Raw genomic sequence first — 21,807 nt, forward strand, 5'->3', positions numbered from 1 at the left:
TGAGTAGCCTAACTGATGTCATGTTATAAGACTGTTAAAGCAGAAGTAAGCGATCCGGTCGTTTTGGCTAACTTCTTTTCAGCAGATGGAGTTAGCAGTCCCCGCCCTCTATCTATCTATCTATCTATCTATCTATCTATCTATCTATCTATCTATCTATCTATCTATCTATCTATCTATCTATCTATCTATCTATCTATCTATCTATCTCTTTCCTTATTTTTCTCTTTCTTTATTTCTACCCCTCTCTATCTCTGTCTCATTCTACCGATCCATCCCCCTCTCTTTCTTTCTTTCTTTTTACCCCTCTCTGTCTTTTTACTTCTTTCATTCTCTTTCTCTATTTCTTTCTAGCTACCCCGTCTCTCTGTCTTATTACTTCTTTATTTCTTTCTACCTTCTTCGTCTTTTTACTTCTTTCTTTCTTTCTTTCTTTCTTTCTTTCTTTCTTTCTTTCTTTCTTTCTACCCCTTATCTCTGTCTTTTTACTTCTTTCTTTCATTCTGTCTTTCTTTCTACCCCATTTATCTGTCTTTTTACTTCTTTCTTTCTCTCTTTCTGTATTTCTTTCTATCTACCCCTCTATCTATATTGATGTTTTTTCTTCTGCACTTAGATACATAACCAACTAAAACAGGGGTGTCAAACATGCGGCCCGCGGGCCAAAACCGACCCACCAGAGGGTCCAATCCGGCCAATGGGATGAATTTGCCAAGTTGGAAAATTACATAGAAGACAGAAGAGGAATAATATTGTTGGAGTTGCACTTATTTTTTTCAATAAACTGCAGGTTGTTTATTATATGTTTTGTAAAAGGATAGTTCATTAACTGTAAACATCTTCATACTTGTTTGCACTAAAACAAATGGAAGAATCTAGAGTTCTTGTTTTTTATAGGTAATCATGCTGTTATTCCACTAGTCCAGACCACTGGAGATCAAATCACGCTGAACTAAAATGAGTTTGACAGCCCTGGACTAAAACAATGAGTGAATATAAACTTTCATGAAATAATAAAGCATCAGTGTTGTTTCTTCATACTGTACGGAAGCAGAGAAACAAAGTAACGCAGACAGACAGCGCGTCCATAGGAAAAACATTTTATTGAAAAACATTTTCAGTTTGTAACAGACTGGTGGAATGTGTGTCATTTATCCTCACTTTGAACTTTGTTTTAAATTTTTGAAAGTTAAAACCATTTTTCACAGCCTGGCCATCTCATACTGCAAGGAAGGGAGGAGGAGGGCTACAGCCACCCAGTAACCATGACGTAACTAACCAAAACCAGGTGTGGACGAACAAACAATGTAAATATAATACTGTGTTACTTACAAACTGGACTGAAATTAAATCATAAACTGAACAAAGAAGAAAAAAAAAAAGAAACTAATTCAATAAATATTTATGGTACACACTTATGGCACAAATATGCAGCAGTCGGTTTGGCAACTTTTCTCTCTTTTTTTTTTAAACCAAATTACCATGGAAACAGTGCAAAAGGGGAGGGAGTGGGGAGGACATGGGCTTTCCATAGCGCGCTAGCTAAAATACATAGCAAAAATTCAAATTTTATACAAAACATCTTACTTTAAGAGTTTATAAAAAATGTTTTTATTGGGTTGTGGTCAATATTTACATAAGCTATTTACCAAAAAAGTAGTATGCTCTGCTTTTACTGAAGTGTATTCTGTTTTTTTCTGGACTTTTTTTTTACCCCCCCATTTACTTCCCTAAAAAGGTGAATAAGGCTATTGTAACAACCCAGGATCCATATACAATACAAACATTAATGTATTTACAGTTTCTTACCTACAGAAGTACGGTGCAAAATTACTGTGTCAAGTGACCAAGGGCTGACCATACGAGCAAGGCATTTACAGTAGCCTGAGGTGCTTCTCCTAGCCCGGGCGCTAAGACTCCCACAGCATCACTGGGATGTTTTCCTGACCGGCTGAAACCGGTCCCGGTCACGGCGCGGGGGGGGAGTGTGAGAGCGTTAGACCAGCGGCTGCTAAGAAAAGGACGCCAGATTCAAAGAAACTAATAAGATTGTCATATTCTGCCGCAGACAGACAGCAACTAAACGGACATTTCTTTGTTGTATAAGTGTGTCTCTTTTAACCTTTTTCTTAAATACCTGTTCAGATGTGATATACGTATATATATGATTTGTAATGGTTTCATTTTTCACAGTTTACCTTTGTACTACGGCACATAGTTCAAAACAGAAAAAAGGTTCAAATAATACTACAAATAATGCAGGAAAGAAAAAAAAACTAACAGCAGGCTTATGTGAAGTACTTTGCTAGTTTTGTGTCATTTCTTTGTTGTTACGTCTTTCAGTGGTTAAGAACACTTTTCCATAGGTGTTTTTTTTTTCTCATCATTGATTAAAAAAATAAATAAGAATTGCATATTTGCAGATTTTGTAGCCTCTTGGAGGCACAAACCTCAGATCATACAAGGCTTGGCTTTTTCGGTGAAATTCCGTGTTCACGTTTCATGAACACAATGATGTCGTCGATGATGCTGGCCTGATAAATGCAACGTGACCGGCCTCAGTCACAGATCGTGATCATGTAAGCCAAAGATATTAATGGATGTGAAAATCGCTGAAATATGGACTTTGCTCAACACACGCACACGCACATGCACAGAGAGAATATGAAAAATGTTTTATGAGGAGAAAATTAGGTGCACTGGGTGTTCATGGGAAATATCCTTTGGGAGATGCTACACAGAGTGAGTGTGGGAGACACAGCCAGTCCGCCCTTTGTGTACACCAATGTGAGCTATTTTGGGATCAGATAACTCTACTTCCCCCTCGGGGCGGGAGGGGGGGAGGGGGGGGCGGGTCCCAGGATTCCCAGGACCGAGCCCCGCGTCCGTGGATTTGATGAGAGCTCATGAAAAATATGGTATCAGTGGGTTGAGAGATATCAAATAATCAAAAAACCTAGATTGCATAATGTGCACTTATACCATAATATATTAACATTACTTCTTCTTCCTCTCCATACCGCCTGACAACACCTGTGCTCTATGTGTCTATCATAAATAAATTCTGCTTATTTTATTTTTATTTTATTTTTTTTATTATTTTTCATCTTTGCAATGTCCTTTTTTTTTTAAATGTACATCTATTCCGTAACAAAAAAAAAAAAAGAAGTAAATCAAAACCTCACAATATGGAAATGCTAATGGAGACTGAGAAACAGTGAAAATGTAAGTAAGTCCCTGTGCTTTTTTTTTTTTTTTTCTAACGAGAATAGGAGAGCACCAGTCACACTGATTTTTTTTTTTTTTTGGGCAACCTTTATCATTAATGTACTCCTACATTACAGTACCTGAAGCTGTTTCAGCCAGCCGCGCTAACCTCAACTAGATCTCGGGCCTCTTCTTCTTCACCTGATGCGAAACAATGGCAGTAAGGCGAATTGGATTTTTTTTTTTTTTCTTTTTCTTTTTCTTTTTTATTGCCCCTAACACTTTTCCTGTGTGAAAAGCTCAGATTCCAGACACATTGAGGTGAGCTCTTTGCTACTAAAGCTGACAGGATACAGCTGCTCTCCCATCTCCAGCATTGACCGCCTGTCTCCCTGTGGATCTCTGTGAGGAGTGGAGGTACCAAAAAAAAAAGGAGGGGTTAAAAGTGCTGCTCTATGTTTTTGAAAGTCCTCCACTCTTCCCAGGAGCCACCTGGACAGACGGTTTTTGCACCCTCGCAGGGGGGTAAGGGTGCAAAATTACCAAAAAATAAAAACATCATCACTCTTTCTTTTCATGCTCTCACCACTGCTAACCCCCCCTCATGGGTAACTTGTGTTTGAATCCTCACACATGACATGTCACAGAAGGAAAAGAAAAAAATCACGTATTAAAGCCAGACATGACCAAAATAAGAAAAAATAAGATTAAAGGTAAATGTTGACAAAAAAACTGTTTGTTTCTGTCTTTTAAAACCTTCAAGTAACATTACATGAGGTTTTCAGCCGAGCTCAGCTGGAAACATCTGGGAATGAGGAGGAACGTCGTCGCGATTCCACACTTTCGACCCAAAGCGTCCACATTGACCTGGTCAGTGTGTCTGTGTGTGTGTGTGTGTGGGGTGAATGTGTGTATGTGTGTGACGGTGAGCGTGTCGGGGTGAGCGGGGGTTGATCTCAGAGAGTCAGTCAGGAGAGTCCTCCTTCCTCTCCCTCTTCCTCTTCCTCATCCTCATCCGCCGGGTAAATCCATACAGTTCCAGGTAGAGTGAGCGCCGAGGGAGGGAGGGAGGGAGTCCACAGTCAGCCCGTTACCTCTCCCGCTCCTCACTCCTTTATTGTCTCTTTCCCTCTTTTCCAAAGCAGTATAGTCTCTCTTTAAGGTCGGGTCAAAAACAAACTAAAAAAAAAAAATCTTTTTCCTCCTTTCTGTCCCGGGAAAACCTTCACATCCGTTTGTCCTTCCCAAAAGAAAACGCCACGCTGTGCATCTTGTCTGACTTTCTGATTCCACAACACTCAGTCCCTCCCTCACCCCCCCCCCCCCTCCGTTCCAAAAAAAACCACAAAAAAACAAACAAACCAGGTAGCGACACCGGGGGGGGAGAGAAGATTGTTCTCTCTACTTCCCAGAACTCCCAGAGAGCAGCAGCAGCAGCAGTTAAGAGCGGCGGGCTCGACTGCCCAATCCGCGCCAACTGTGACCACACCAGACGGCAAGGTTATCAGCACGACTTTGAGAAAGACAGGAATAGTGACACAACATCAGAGAAGAGGAGGAAGAGTCGACAGAGTGAGAGACAGAGAGAGACAGAGAGAAAGAGTGTTTGTTCGCGGGCGTGCCAGAACCAAAAAAAACCTGCTCTGCCCCGTTTTGGGCTGATCCAGTTCCAGTTTTTTGTCTCTTTCTTTGCCTCAGACCTTGTAATAGATGTTGGCCGGGCTCTGAGGAGGCATCTCCTGCACGATGTAGACCGGGTGGCCGTAATCGCCGCTGACCTTCTCGTAGTGCGGGCAGAAGACGCTGTCAGCAGTCCTGAGCGGGATGATGATGTCGCTGGGCTCCGAGCCGTTGTTGTTGCCGCCGCCGCCGCTCCGCTTGGGCGTGGCCAGGGTGCTGAGCGACAGCGTGGCGGCGTGCTGCGGCGAGTGCTTGCGATGCCGCCGCCGGTACTTGAGCAGCAGCAGCACCAGCATGATGATGATGATGATGAAGATGACGCTGCCCGAGGCGATGCCCACGAAGATGGCCACGTCCGAGCCGATGATGCTGGACGACTTCCCACCGTTGTTGTCGTTGCTTTCGGCTCTCGACGCTACATCTGAAAGACGGAGGAAAACAAGGTTAAAGGGATAGTTCAACATTTTGACATCTGACCCATTGCCATTATCCCTATAGTCATAGCAGTAGGTTTGTTACCTTTAATTGTCGGTGCAAGCTATTTTTAGAACGGCGGAGCAGAGCCGTGAGCTGCTCAGAGCTACACTACGGAGGCTCATGGGATTTCTTGGTTTCCCTCATCAAACTCATCAATACACAATCCAACAACTCCACAACGCTCTGGTGGACAAGTTGTGACCTTCACATTCACCACGCTATGAGGTTTTGGAGGTAAATTCATGCAAAACCGCTGATGTGCGTTCTCGTCGGGGGCAGTTTTTCATCAAGCAGTCTCTGAATAGCCCTCTAAAACAACTCTGTCTGGTAACATTCTGTTATTATCTCATAGCATGGTGAATGTGCAGGTCACAACAACTGGATTTGTTGGATTGTGTATTTGACTTGTGTCTGAATTTTTCTGAATTTTCTATTTTTTGTCATGCTTGTTGTTGTGCAGCTCTTTGGTCAACGCTGTTGTTTTTTAACGTGCTATATAAATGAATTCATATTGTATTGTATTGTACTGTATTCTATCCATCTTTTCCTCACACCATAGTGAAGGTGTAGAGAACAGGCCGGCACCATGGCGACTGAGTCCCATTATAAAACTATAAGAGGCTCAGGAGATACACAACAAGTGGCACGTTAATAAAACTGCATTTTGAAAGATAAAGAGAAGTGAAGCTCATCTTCTAAATAACAAGCTCCATATGGAGGAAACTGAGGGAGAAATATTTGATGTTATCATGACATCAATTATGAAAGCCAAGCTGTGTTCTGACTCCCAGCGATGGACACTCTGGTTCACATCCAACACTCAAGGGTGGTTGTTTTTTTGTTTTTTCTGCCTGTTCTCCAGGCCTGGTTCTCCATGGCTCTGACTGCAGGGCCATGGAGAGATGTGGACTAACTGCCAGACTACTGAGGCACTCTGTTCTATAGGACGGTTCTGTCTTCTCTAAACTCATCTAATAATACATTACTCCATAAAGTATTTAATTTTAATCTTATTATCTCTTCTACCATGGACTATAGGGAATTTCTACTTTCTACTTTCGACAATTTTCTATGTAAATGAGTCACTACAATGGCTTAACACTTTTTTGTTCAGGCAGGCATTCTTAGGTTGTCCCTAGATGTTTTTACTATTGTCTCTGCACTTTAATCTGCTGTTTTCTTTAATGTACTTTATTACCTGTGTCTTTTTTTTTATTATCTTCTTCTGATTTTAACGTGTCTGATTTATTCTCTTTTGTTTATTTTGTTTCTGGTTTCTGTAGCACTTTGAGATTACTTTATGAAAAGTGCTTTGCAAATAAAATGTATTATTATGTAACTGGCAATGTCAGTTTATAGGGGTTATGGTCAGTCAGTGCTGCACTGAGAGTCTTGCCCCTGGGGGTGCAGCGATTGTGCAGCTGGGGTGGGGTTGGGGTTGGGGTTGGGGGGGGTGGGGGGTCGTGACATGAGCGTGTGAAGCCTGCGACCCTGTAACAGCGCTACTGTGAGATTTACAGCCAGAAATCAAAGGTGAACCAATGAGAACTGATTTTTTTCTGTTTGTGAGAGAAAAAAATTTGTGGCGACACTACGACACGGTGTCATGGCGACCACCGTGCCTGGTGTGTCTGTGTCTGTGGCTCTTCTTGGATGGCAAGAAGCCCAAAGCCAGGACCCTTCTATTGTTTTACAAGGAGCATTATGCAACCACAGCACTAGCCTATATGCTCCGGCTCAGGGTGGGAATGGAGGAAACATTTTTTTTTTTTTAAAGCGCAAGAAAAATACAAAGAAAACAAAAAAGTTGACATGTGCCAGAGATTTAAAGCGCGACATGTTTCATGTCATATCTAGGAGTGGAAACAGACGAAGCCACGCCCACAGTGAACCGGGACACAGGGGGAAGGAGCGGAGGGGCTGTTTATGTAGGTCAGTTTGTTTTTGTTCTCAGGCCTTTCCTGTTTCTTTTCTTTTTTTTTTTTTTTCTACACACACACAGCTCATTGCGGAAATTGCCTGATTCAGACTCTCTACTCGGGCAGATTTCTAACTGCAGTGTAATAGCAGAGATAAGAGCGGCGTACATGTAGCTGCGTGTCTGAGCCTCGGCGACTCTGTCTGCTGCGGGAACAAGCCGTGTGTCATTAAAAAGATGGCAGACAAGCGATCGGATCACTCCCCCTTCCTCCTCCTCCCCCAGAAAAAAAAAGTCACTTAAGAGGAGGTGGCTGCAGGCTGGAGAAGATACCTCCTGAGTCCTTGAGAGGCCATAGGAGATGCTTATCGCTTTTACGGGCAACATTCAATTACTGGCTGATGAATCGCTGACCTTTTCTTTCCTTCGCTCTCAAACACACGCACACGAACAATTGTGCACCCAAATGCCAAGTTAAATTTCAATAAATCCCGCACTCACCTGGTTTCTCCAGCACGTCGTTGGGGTTGTAGGTCTCCTTGCCGTCCGAGTGCTTGGGAGAGTAGGGCACTCTGGTGGGGTTGTCTTTGGGTGAAACGTCAGTGGGATCTGGAAGAAAGCAGGTACGAAACACAAGGGATTATTAGGCAATTCTTTTGTTTTTGTGTGTGTGTGCACGTGTACATGCACGTGTGGGTGTGTTGTTTTATGTTAAGGAGCAGCTTCAGATCAACTGGGTGTGGGCCTGTTCATCGTGGTTTCATGTGTTTTTGTCTCAGCAGCAGTAGCCTAAGTAAGGCTGAGGAAGGTTTATATTGAAAAATCATCAATCAAGAATTTCAATATCAAGAATTTCAATTTTGAAAGAAACGCAAGTTGCCTAACTTCACCTCTTGATTTCATTGTCTTATACAGTCACTCTTCACTTCAGAGCTACAGGCGGAAACTCCTACATTTCTGAAAAGATACACACTCTTTTGACAAAAAAAAAACCCTCTTGAACCTCTAAACAGGGCCGTATAGGGGAGAAAAGTGATGATAATTCCAGGGGCCCAGCGCCCAGTGGGGCCCACAAAAAACCCCAGTAGTCTAATCTTTGTTCTTCTTCTTTAATTTAAACCTGGCAATGATCAAAGCTATTTTTATTTTATTATTATTATATATATATATTTTTAACCCCCATAAGACGCTCATATGACAAACTACAAAAATGGGGGAAATAAAGTAGATAAAACAGCACGCAGACAAAGTCCAATATGACTGAATTACTCTGCTTAGACCCTGACTAATACTCATAGTAATGCTGCATTAGCATCAAAACAAAGTAGGCTGAATAAGAAATGATAATACATACGTAGTCTAAGACAAATCTAAGGAAAAGTCAGGGGCCCACTTTAGTATTCTCTCGGGGGGCCCAGAATTCCTAGCAACGGCCCTGCCTCTAAATGTGTTAATTACGCTCCAAGAATCTTGTCACTGGCTCAGACCTTCTTAGACTCGTTAAACTGGATTCACATTTAAAAAATAAAAAAGCAAAGCGGCTCTTCGTGGCCCAGATATTACTGCGATCACCTCTGATCGGCGGCTAATGATGGGCGCCGGTTCTGCGGAGGCCTGTAAACTCAGCACTCTGCTGAAAACACATCTCAGTGCCGAACAAAACAGTCACCGAGCATCTGCTGTTATAATCACTGCTGCTCTGGAGCTGTGCACTGTATAAAAGCTCCACCGTATTAGATGCGCACTCAATGATGCCTTACGTCTAATAAATCCACTGGTTTATGAGCGGCTCACACCAACAACAGTGGGGCTGATATCCAGCGCTGTTAAAGGGATAGTTCACCCAAAATTCAAATTTCACTTATCATCTACTCACCCTCATGTCGACTAAGAGCTGTGAGAATTTTCAGAGTCCTTCGTCCCTTCTCTGAGTTACAGGGGGGTCCGTGCAGCAGTATTTGTCCATATAATGGTTGTCAATGGATACCAACTTTCTTCGTCCAAAAAGACACACCAAAAAAACATCCAAATACCTCCATACTGCTCGTCTGTAATGTCCCTCTTGTATTGAAGCCCCGAAATGAGAAATTGTTCTGCCGGTCAGTGCACTCACACAGGAAGAGCAGTGAACTGAGACACTGGGAGCTTCCGCTACAAACAAGCTTAAAATATAGACTTATTAAATTTTTTTTTGAACAATTTCTCATGTCGGGGCTTCAATACAAGAGGGACATTACAGACGAGCAGTATGGAGGTATTTGGATGTTTTTTGGTGTGTCTTGGTGTCCCCCCCCCCCCCGGTAACTCAGAGAAGGAACTAAGAACTCTTAGTTGACATGAGGGTGAGTAGATAATGAGTGAAATTTGGATTTTGGGTGAACTATCCCTTTAATACACATGACTCAGTGAAGCCTCGGAGGAAGCTGATATCTGAATCATTACGGCTATAATGAAGCAAAGGGTCTGATATATTGTCTGGAATGTCACACTATGCAGGTTTATGCGTTTCCGTGCGTCTGAACTGGACCTGCGTGTGTGGGAAGACTTCCAGCCCAAAGAGCATATATCAGCAGATATTTCCTGTGTATGTGTATGTGTATGTGTATGTGTATGTGTATGTGTATGTGTATGTGTATGTGCAAGCCGACACAGCTGTGTGTGTGTGTGTGTGTGTGTGTGAGAGAGAGAGCATGTTTCAGTGCATTAGGCTTCCGCTAGATTAAATCTGCTGCCCCGCTCACAGGCCCAGGTGTCATGGAGACGATGGAGCTGTATTGTGCACAGGCTCCTGTGACCTTATTAGGATATTTTCTGAGGCCTGCACTGATTTTTTTTTTTTTTGCGTGTGTGTGCACAGAGTATGAGCTGCATCACAACTGTGATTCAGTAAAACAACACTTACTTTGTCCCACTTTCATGACTATTTTCATGGACTTGGTTTTGCACACTCCCCCTTCCTGGTTGTCAATGCCGTCCATGGTGCCGTTCGAAGTAGCTGCAGCAGAGAAGAGAGAAAAAGAAGAAGAGGAAGGTTAGGATTAACTGTCAACATCTTCATCTTCATTGTATACTGGTTATTGTTGCTCTGCCTGTGCCGGCAGCAGAGGTATAGCCACGGTGGGACGGACGCCAACACTGTTGTTGTCGTACACGTCACGCCTCTGATTCCATCGTCTGAAAAACACACGGGGGCGGTGATATGCCCGCTTTGTTCGGCCGAGTGTAAACACGCAAAGGCGGCGTGATGAAGGTTGGTGGAGGGGAGGAAAGGGGGGGGGGGGCTAGGGTCGGAGTCCGTTTACAATTTAGAGAGATCTGCTGTTTGGAACGGCTAAAAAAAGATGTGATGGAGAAATTGCGGTGTGGTGCTGCATGCCTTGAAGCCTATCTCAGAGAAACAGGCAGTTCCCAAAGACAACAGAGACGCTGAAAAGCTCCTCCGCCGAGGAAGGATGTGACTCACAACTCCTCAATAAATTCACCATTCACCCGTTCATCGCGTCAGCCGGCGGAATATTTCACATCCCCAAAGTCAATTAGCTTGAGTAATTGTGACTGTAATATCTCTAAACTGTGCTGATGGGCCTCATGAAGGAGGCAGTTAAAGGGGGAGGGGGAGGGGGAGGAGGAGGAGGAGGAGGAGGAGGAGATGGTCATGGCTGCAATGACAGTGGCCATCTTGGTGAAGCTGCCAACAAGGCTCCAGAGAGCGCTAGCTGCTTATTAAAGAGCACACGTTGGGATTTTAAAAGCTCTGAGACAGCGATGTCCCCGTCCACACTGATCTATGAGGAGATCAACCACAGCCACTCATTCATTATTTCATTTCATTAAAATATCCTTTATTAAAGGTAATAAATCCTTACATGTGCTAATTTAGGTAAAATCGTGTAATTACTGGCATTTTTAAGACTATTCAATAGCCTAAACAGTGCAAATGGTAGGAATGGGGAAATAATCAATACAGAATAGAATCGCAATATTTTGCATGGTAATATTGTACTGATATACAGATTCAAAGTATCGATCTGAACAGACTAAGAAGTTTATTTTATTAGAAAAAAACAGATGTTGACAAAGTTTTCAGTTGGAGACGTCATTTGCAGCTAATAAACCAGAATATACTGCAGTAAATTGCAATTCCAATAACATCATAGTGATCATTTCCCTTATGGGACAATAAAGGCATTCTATTCTATTCTATTCTATTCTATATCATATCATGGGGCCTATGGTGATTCCCACACCTAGCAAATGGCTCAATAAAAAAGACAACTTTAACATTAAAGAATAACATGATTCCAAGTCAAAGTGTGGGTGTTTTACACATGGAGACGTTCTAGCGGCCGACGTGTTGTTTGGTCCCGGTGGCCGGACACGAGCCGGCGCAGAGAGCAGCGTAGGAGGCAGCAGAGTATTAACCACAGGTGATCGCTTTAAGAGGATTAACGACTAGAAGCCTTCATTCCTATTTACCAATCACCTATTTGTAATGAACATTGGCTGATTATGATCAGTAGCTCCTCGGTTGGAGGCGCCCCCACCTGAAACACTCCCGTCTAAAGGCAGCACTTGCTGCTATAAGAGGAGGAGGAGACGTCAGCTGACAGCATGAAAACATTCAGGGATGTAAACCGGCTGGGATGAAAAGTGCTTTATAAAAAAAATACTGACACTCTGACAGGAGAGGCAGGGGAGAAATTAAAAGAACAGAGGAGGGTGATAAACACCTCCACTGGCCTGAGATGAAAAGAGCTTCAGGGATGTGAAAAAAAGAAGTTCAAACAGGAGAAAAGAGGTAGAGATGTTGTAGCAGCGCTTTTAGAAATGGAAACTGCCCCTTTTGATAAACAGCTCAGGAGTGAAGCTGCTGTCTGCTGGACTGGACTGGAGGATCCAGACTGGAGACTGGACTCTCTCAGGTATGGGAGAGGCTGCTGCAGCCACACACACTGTCTGGTAGAGGAGGAGCTGGAACAGTTTCTGTGTGTGTGTGTGTCAGAGTCATACAGATGTGGCCCACACACACACACACACAGCGGGCTGCTGTAGCGGGGCTCCATCAGCTGGATGTCTCCAGACCCATTAGCTGCTGCCTCCTTGCCTGGCTGCTGCTGCTTTTATCTGTGCTGCCCCCGGAGGCTACGGGCCGCAACTGCAGCCCACAGCCTCCGGATCAGGAGTGGGACGGGTGGGGGGGGCGAGGGGGGGGTAAGAGGGGCTTGTGGTCTATCAGGTCGGTAACACAGAGGCTAACGAGCTGCCAGGGCTTAGCGGCTTGGCTTCCCGCCAGTGCACAGTGGCCCACATTCACTGTGACTGCTCCCACCACACCGACCCCCCCCCCACCCCCCACCCCCATTCCCCTTCAGCCTTTCTCTCCCTCTCTCTCTTCCTCTCTCTCTCCCTGATCGTCCCATCATGGGATGGGATGGGCCACCGCCAGTGGTGGACAGTAACGGAGTAAATTTACTTGAGTACTAGATTTCTTTGCTACTTATTACTCTTACTTGAATACATTTCCAAGACAAATATTTTTACTTTTACTCGAGTTAATTTCTAGGAAGGCTGAAAAGTACTCGTTACTTTCAGGTATGCTCTTTTTTTCTTTTTTTTTCTAAAATCCTATTGGACACAAGCTGTGTTTGTCAAAGAAGGAAACCCTAACCCCTAAAAGCAGCACATCAGTGCAGCTGCTTTCAAAGAGTTCATTCTCACAAATAAGAGTTAAAAGCTCCTTACATTCATTTAGAAAAAAATATAGTCATTCATTGATGTGAAAAATTACTTACTCTTACTTTTACTTAAAGGGACAACGAGGAGTTTTGGAAAAGCAAAGTGTTTTCACACTACATTTATGAGCCTCCGTGCGCACCGTGAAATTCTTTGACCGGCGCAAGACAGACTCATGTTTTCATTCATCAAGAATTAAAGTCAGAGGTTGGAAGACGATCACATACCATCGTAGTTCCCACCATAAACTGTGATTTGGCGGCGTTATTCTCATGACTCGCCACAAAACCGAAAGTAAAGAAACGCTGGTCGGCTCGCCCAGCATTTCCACCACCACTAATAATAACAAAATAACCATAGAGACAAAACGATATATTTATCAAAAATGGGCCCATTAACAAGTGTGGGTAGCGTAGATTCATCCACATTAATATGAGACTTTTTTATAACCAAATAGAAACTCCTCGTTGTCCCTTTAAGTACCTTTAAAAGAAAGTACTTTTTTACTCTTACTTGAGTAACATGTCGACTGAGCTACTTTTACTTGTAACGGAGTAAATTTTGACCAGTAGTATTTGTACTCTTACACAAGTACTGGAGTCGAGTACTCTGTCCATCTCTGGCCACCGCTGCCACCTTCTTCCACCCGTCTTGCTCCTCCACCCCCCCCCCACCCCCCCCACTAATCCTCCTGCACCTAAACCATCACACCATCACTCCCGATTCCAACAGCTCTGCTAAATGAAGCCGAGTATTTTTGCTACTTTCCCTTTTCCTCCACCTTCCTCGTCTTCTTTTCTTTTCTCTTTCCTCTCCTCCCTCTAAAGCCACCAATCATTTTGATACAACCCCCCCCCCTCCTCCTCGCTTCAATAAGACGGTGATGGGAGTGGACACAAAGAGCATGTTAACAAGGACTTCCTGCCTCTCACCCTCTGTCTGGCCTCCCCCTCTTCTCCCCCGTGTCTCTCCCTCTTTTTCTTGACCTCTGGCTTTTTTCAGCAGAGACTGAAAAGCACATTACAGACAAAGCTCCTTAAAGGCTTGTTGTGCCCCCATGCGTGTGTGTGTATGTATGTAAGTGTGTATGCAGATATATGTGCATCATGTTTATTCCATATTACACCTGCTGGCAAAACACACATGGTGACTGATACAGTGGTGTGTTTCTGTGTTGCTCAGGTGTGTGAGAGAGAGGTCAGAGCTCCACAGGTGTATGTGAGTCTCATCTGAGGGGGAAGAATCACTGCTTGTGTCCCCCCCCCCCCACCACCACCACCACCACTCTTTCCCTTTGCCCTATTAACCAGTTTAGCTGCACTGCACTGCGGCGCTCCAGAGTAAATACTGGGAAAAAGAAAAAGACAGAAGCATCATTCTCCAGTAACAGATTCTGTTTCAGATTCGGCTGCTGCAACGTTTAAAAATACATCAGGAAAAAAAATAAATCCTCCAATCTGGAAGTCAGTTTAAATGTTTCATTTTCTCTTCCCCTTTAAATTCGAAGCAAAAAAAACACACACACACAGTGCCCCCCATGCCAAGGCTGCAGTCCAGGCAGGCCTGACTTGGATTTAAACAGAATTTGATTGTCAAATCTGCTAAGGCCCCCAGCTGAATGACTCCTCGGCCCCCCTCGGCCCCCGCCAGACAGGATGACAAGTCTAGCTGGCTAGAGTTAACCAGCTAATCCATAATGCTGGGGGGGGAGGGGGGGATTGGGTTAGACCTGCTTCTTATACTGTGGGACCCTCACAAATGGACGCCGGCTTTACAGCATAGATGGGTGCTTCATTCACCGCTTGTGTGTAACAAACAAACAACAGAGGAGCAGCAGGAGGAGAGATGGTTTTCACTGTTGGCTTTTTCTCACTATTGGCTGCTTTCAAGTTAGCAATCACCACCCACAAACAGCTGACACGTGGTGTCAAACAAATGGCTGCAGCGTGTCAGAGAGCTGCTGCAGCCTGGTGTGTGTTAATGTTAAAGTCACCTTGTAAAAATTAACACTGCCGTGCAAGGAGCAGACAGCCCCCCCCCCCACACACACACACACACACACACTCTGTAAACACAACAAACCAACACCCCAGCCCCCACCACCACCCTCGCACCCTCCTTAACTCAATTTACCCTCCTTAACTTCATTTTCCTTCCTGTTTATCAAATCAAGAGGCCGGGAAATCAGCCAGCCTTTAATGAGACAGTCACTTGTGAGCTGTAATCCAGGTAAAGACTCGGCAGCCAACTCTGCACACTGAATGGAATGTCATGTCAGATCTAAGGCCAACATAGGCAGGTAAAAGAACACCGTCCAGGTCAAGGACCTTGTGTTTTCTTTATCATTTTTTTTCTTCCAAACCAGGGAACAAACAGCTGAAAATAAAACTAACTAACTATTAGATTTAAGCAAATCATTTACAATAAATAAATAAATAGATAAATAATAGAAAAAAGAACAAATTATAAAGTAGCCTCTACACTGATTTCTTGTTGTTGTTGTACTTTGATTTGACCTGAAGTGGGACAAAGTCTCTACTGTGGTCCAGAATGAGAAGCGGGGGGCTGCTGCTTCGCTGACATTGCCAAATTCTGTGGGTCTAATTAATTCACAATGCACTGACTGCTGAGAGATAATGTTGGGGCGGTTCATAAATACTGAAACGGAGCAAAGACACGGCAACGAGGAGAGGAGGGGAGAGGAGAGGAGAGGAGAGGAGAGGAGAGGAGAGGAGAGGAGGAGGAGGAGAGGAGAGGAGAGGGGGAGGAGGAGAGGAGAGGAGGAGAGGAGAGGAGAGGGGAGGAGGAGGAGAGGAGAGGAGAGGAGAGGAGCGCGTTCATGTTGCAAAGAGAGAATGATCAGATGGAGAGAAGGAGGATGTGTCCCAGAAAAGATGGGATGATAGGAAGAGGAGAGACAGCGGCAGCCATCATCAAACCTCAAAGTATAATTGCCGTAGATGACCATTATCACAGCGCTGATGTTACACAGCACTGACTGTGACAGGGAGAAACACAAAAACTCTTTAAATCCACGAGAAGAACAAAAGCTGGAGTCAATACGGAACTGATGGTTTCAATCAGACACAAACCTGAGAATATGTGGGTGTTAATGGGAGAGACGGGGAGCAGAGTGTGTGTGTGTGTGGGGGGGGGGGCTGTTGTGACTGAAGGAGAAGGTGATTAAAGTCCTGATGAAATCCTGCTCTGCATGTCTGCTCTGACTGTGAATTCTTCCCTGTCCTTCTTTTGCCCTCCTCTGCTCATCTCTATCACTGCCATGCCTCTGCTCCTCTCTGCTTACTGCCCCCCTCCTCCTCCTTCCCTCTCTTTAGCTCTCTTTCCTTCTCCCTCTCTTTCTCCCTCCCTCATTAGCCGTCTTTCGGTTTTTTGTCACTCCTGCTGCCCCTTTTTCCCTCTTCATTCAGCTCTCTCTCTTCGCTCTCTGCTTTTTTTCCCCCAATTTCCCTCGACCTCTCTCTCTCTCTCTCTCTCTCTCTCTCTCTCTCTCCCTCTCTCTCCCTCTTTAGCTCATGTAATCATCAGGCTCACTAGGTTTTCCACTGCAGGCCACGCTGCCACAAACAATCACATCAAACTCATCTGCTCTCAACTGGCACAGCATTGCATTGCACTGTGCATGGTCACTATAAAAAGGCACACACACACGCACAAACACACACATGCACACACACACACACACACACACACGTGCCTGCACAAACACAAAAATGTCCACACAGGCTGAAATCTGCACAATACAGCTGCCCCAATGCAAGGAAAAGAAGACATATGACTATGACATACAAAGCGCGCACACACACACACACACACACACACACACACATATATATATATATATATATATATATATATATATATAGGCCATATAATACAGGCTATAGCACCTCTGAGCTGCACAGCCAACAGATCTGACCACCTGTCAGTCTCTGCAGTCACAGTTGTTTGACTCTAACAGGGTTAGTTCTTCAGTGGAGGGGGTGTCAGCATCTAACCTATTGGTAGAGCCTTGGCACTAACACTCGACACAAGGGCAGCACTAATTCAATTGGTTGAGAGTCCGATCCCTAGCGCTGATGCGGGGGCCTTGGCGATTGTGACTAGAAGCGGAGGATTAAACGCTGGTTAATTAATTACATATCGAGTGGTCGCTCCGAAAAAGGCTAATAAAATCCTCGCTGTGAACTTTTCTGAGGCGGCGTCACACTCTGATGCGTCTTGGACAACAATGCTGTTGGGGAGGCGCGGGGGGTCACCCGCATAGATAATAAGATGCAGGACTACAAAGACCAAGTGTGTGTGTGTGTGTGTGTGTGTGTGTGTGTGTGTGTGCACCACCAGGGAAGAAGAAGAAGAAGAGATGAATCCAGGAGTGCCCACGCACACCTCATCCCCAATTTCCTTTCCCTGGCTGCGTGTTTATTTGTGCTGTTACTCCTGGTGTTTACTTATGCAAAGCTGGAACTTCTCCAAGCAGCCAATTAAAAAAAAATAAAATAAAGAAAGCAGCAGCAGCGCTAAGCACACATCATAGCAGTGGGCTGTTAAAGCTGCAGAGCCGGGGCCAGAGCTGCAGCCGAGGAGAGGCAATTAACAGCAAAACATGACACGCTCCAACGGTGAACACGCTGGCGTTTTGGGTGTATAGGCACAAAGGGGGGAGGCAGTGTGACGGCAGCAGGAGGGGGTTCAGAGAAGCAGGGGGTGTCATTGGAGGGGAATTTGCAAAAACTGCTAAATTGGATTTTTCCAAACCCTCTTTTTTTTCTTTTTTTCTTTTTTTTTTTTTAAAGTTCCACATTGAACTTTGGCTCTGCTCTGTTCCAACTTGTTGACTCAGCAGGCTGATGAAGAGGAGACGTTTTCTGGCGTTGAGTTGCTGTGAAATTGAATATTTTGAATATTCCCACCTGCGCAGGCTGCGGTGAAAAGAGCCACGGATTGGAAAGAAAGAAAGAAAGAAAGAAAGAAAGAAAGAAAGAAAGAAAGAAAGAAAGAAAGAAAGAAAGAAAGAAAGAAAGAAAGACACGGGTGGGATGAAGTGAGGAGGACTGAGTGGATGCAGCGATGATGTCACACCACCCAGCCTCCATCTCCTTCTTCCATATCTTCACCTGTGTGTACCTGCTGCTTCTGAAACTCAAGACTTTCTCATATTCTTCATTAACCTGCAGTTAACCCCGGCTCCTCCTGGATTCTGTTCCTCCCACAGTGTCATGGCGTTGAGCTGCAGGAGCGCAGGCTCGACACCCAGAGAACCAGGGGAAGTAAACACCAGCATCAGCCCATCAATAATTAACCACTGCGTTTGGGCTGAGGGAGGAGGAGGAGGAGGAGGAGGTGAGGGGTGGCTGATCGTGTCTGTGCCTCCTCAGACAGAAGTCTTTGTAGTCCTGAGCACACACACACACAAAAGCCACACCTAATGGTGTGCTTTTCCTCTGCAGGTCTTGGTGCTCGTGCTTGTGCACACACACACACACACAGACACTCACACCTGTGCAGTGTGCACGCAACTGTCCCGATCAATAGGCTTCTCTCCTGCCACCAAACATACTATTTACAGCTAAATGTAAATTGCAGGGTTGCCTGGTTTGACACAGTGAAGCATTGAAGCTGCTTTCTCTGCTGCAGCTTATTGCCTAAAAATACATGTCTGACCTGCAGGACCACTAAATGAGCTAACACAACTCAACATGCCCCGCCATGGAAACGCCCTGCAGCCATGACACACTATAGTGACAGAGCAGCCACTTGTGTCTGCTCAGTCTGAGCTCAACCTCTGCAGACCTGAATGAGCATTTGTTTTTTGTTTTTTTTCATGAAACAGATCTTTCTGTGGGACCTGTGAGGAGCTCAGAGGAAAAATTTAATTTGTGGGACTCGATTTTAACTGCTGGCTGTTTAAAGAGAGGATTTACAGTGCAGACAGCGCGGTATAATTAGTTGTTAGCTTCCATGTGTGATTTGCAAAAAAAAATTCCCAGTCTCCTGCTGTAACGTACATGTCAGAGAGGACGCAGCGTTTCCTGCTCCTCTCCTCTCCTCTCTCTCTGCTTTCTTCCTCTTCCTTCTCCTCACTCAGAATTATGGCCTTCCCCTACTGTGACAGCTCACAGATGGCTGTGGCAGAGCCTCACAGATGGTCCTATCTGCCGCACAACCCCCCATCAGCGCCACACAGATGGTTCAGTCCACCTCCAATGTTTCGAACCGGGGGGGCCGTCGCTAAAACCACCCCATCATCACTTCCTCCCAGGATGACGGCATCGGTGCGGCGCAGGTGAATCGGGACGACACCCGAATGACGAAGACTTAAGAAAGATATGAGAGGGATGTGGGGGTGTCTATGGGATGTCGTTTTATACTAACGGCACTACTTTTCAGTAACAGTAATCAAAAAAGTTACGGTTTCCCCCTTTATAACACTGTTACTGTTGCTGGCAATAAAATGTGCCATTACTTGACTCAAGAAGTTCTATCACATAATAATACACCTGTTAAAGTGTATGTTATATACACATTTATATTATATGCTAATCAGAAAAAAAGAGGTTTATCTGGAACTAACCAACTCACTCAGTATTCCTCCACAGGGTGCGAGGGAAATGGCAGAGCAGCGGAGGAATACTGAGTGAGTTGGTTAGTTCCAGATAAACGGGAGATTAGGAGTCCAACTTATTTGACATATTTGAGCATTTTATTAAAAAAATGATGCAATTAGTTACTAACTCGGCTACTTTTTTTGTGGAAAGTAACTAGTAACTATAACTAGTTACTTTTTCAAGGTAAAGTGCCCAACAGTCCTTTCAGATTCTCTCACTCTGTGACGATCTCGGGGTCGTGTCGATATATTGAACGTTCCGGCTCCACATGGGATGTGGTAAATGGCAGAGCTACAAACACTGAGTACAAGTTGTCCAAAAAATAAATACAAAAAGTTTCAACTGCAGCGTGGCAGTGTGGTACCAGCTGTGTCTGGCCAGTTATTGACCAGAACACACAAACATACAAGGAGCTCTAAAACTCCAGCTATGTCAGAAACAGCTGCTTCTTCAACCTCGCTGTTTTCACCCCTTTAAATTATGCACAGCCCCTTCATTTATTATCCCTTGAGGGATGGAGCGGACAAGTACTCACAGATGATGTAGTAGTCCTTCCCCTTGAAGAACTCCAGGCCCCACAGGTTGGGGCTGAACTCCTGAAACTTGAGGGTGAACTTGACGTCCTGGTCGGGCTTCACGCAGTTGAGCAGCGGCGTGTCGGCCTTGGTGATGGTGCAGCTCTCCAGCTGCTCCCTGGGTACCATGTACACCTTGTAATACTCCACGCCATCGCTCACCCCGCCGTCCACGCGAGGACATACAATGTCCAACTTGTCCCCGATCTGAGGGTACAGCACCACGCCCTGGCCCGGCACGAATCTGGCAGGAGACGACAGACAGAAGAAACTGATGAGCCTCTACATCACACAAGAGAATCATTTATGTGCTAATAGGGTTGCAAAATTCCAGGAATTTTCAAAGTTGGAAACTCCGTCGGGAATATATGGGAATAAATCTGAAATTTACAAAATTTGTGGTCATAGTGGACATAATGAACGTATGGAAACAACCGCTGCAAAACTTATCAGACAGGTTTCCAGGAGGCCAAGTAGCCTAATCATTTTAATAATGAGAACCGGTGTCGAAAACCGTCAATAAAAGACAAGATTGTTTCATTCACAACAACAGGAACATCAGCACACACACACACACACACACACACACACACACATACACACACATAACCAGAGAGCCTGGAGGGGTTTGTCTGGGAGAGTTGTTGAATTTCCCTAAATTCTTCTCAATAGTAAAATAATGTTGCCATTTAGTCTCTAGTGATGAGAACCCTGCAGCGTTCCTGTGGTTGCACACAAAGAGTTAGAGGTGAAACCTTGTACATAGCTGCTACATGAATTTGCCCTATACACTTGAACGCATTTTGAAATTTTAGAGAACTGACAAGAGCACAGATAGATAGATAGATAGATAGATAGATAGATAGATAGATAGATAGATAGATAGATAGATAGATAGATAGATAGATAGATAGATAGATAGATAGATAGATAGATAGATAGATAGATAGATAGATAGATAGATAGATAGATAGATTCTGTATAAAAAGACTTCATTAAGTGTTAATGAATGAGTTAGCTCCTGCAGATGAAGCTGCCAGTCTCTGCTCCAGTAGAAACTGTAAATAGGTCTGTGAGTGCGAGCCAGCTCTGGATCTCAGGTGAACTTTGACCTCTTTCCCTCCAAGAACGCACACAGGAGAGGAGACGCTCATTTGAAAAGCAATGAGACAGAAAACCCGACCGTCGCCTGCTCTCTTGGCGAGGAGCGAGCACCCGGCTCCAGGCTTTTGTTTTTGGTCTTTTTTTTTTTTTGGTAACTACAAAGCCAGAGCCACGGCAGGCAGGCAGGCAGGGTGGCAGGGAGCCTCCACACAACACAGGAGACCACTGACAAGGCACAGACACGTTCACAATTAACACAGAGCAGGAAATAAAGACGTAGCTTTATTTTTACTGTTAAGGTTTTATTTCTTTAGCTCTGTCGTCTTTTTCCTCGACACATCTGACTGCCACAGTTCCTCTTTGTCTTCCACACGGACACAGACAGGTTGTTTTTCTAGGGTGCATCATCTTCTTCGCTACAGGCCTGATCCTGTGCACGAGTCGCACGCACGCAAAGACACATATACGACGTGCGCACACAAAGCTA

The 21,807-nt window shown here is 44.6% G+C and overlaps 1 protein-coding gene across 1 annotated transcript in view; it reads right to left on the bottom strand.

Moving 5' to 3' along the window:
- Positions 1–1,717: 1,717 nt before the first annotated feature.
- The window catches only part of efnb2a (ephrin-B2a), a 29,943-nt gene continuing 9,853 nt past the window's right edge, over positions 1,718–21,807 (bottom strand). Inside the window, exons 2-5 of the mRNA XM_085764756.1 lie at positions 20,177–20,460; positions 10,185–10,277; positions 7,784–7,891; positions 1,718–5,308 (exon numbers count right to left, since the gene is read on the bottom strand). Coding sequence (XP_085620882.1) covers positions 4,902–5,308; positions 7,784–7,891; positions 10,185–10,277; positions 20,177–20,460 — 892 coding nt within the window. The 3' untranslated portion in view covers positions 1,718–4,901. The remainder of the gene's footprint in view (positions 5,309–7,783; positions 7,892–10,184; positions 10,278–20,176; positions 20,461–21,807) is intronic.

This window comes from Trachurus japonicus, chromosome 21, assembly GCF_045865225.1.
Source record: "Trachurus japonicus isolate A0001 chromosome 21, Traja_1.0".
NCBI classification, from domain to species: domain Eukaryota; kingdom Metazoa; phylum Chordata; class Actinopteri; order Carangiformes; family Carangidae; genus Trachurus; species Trachurus japonicus.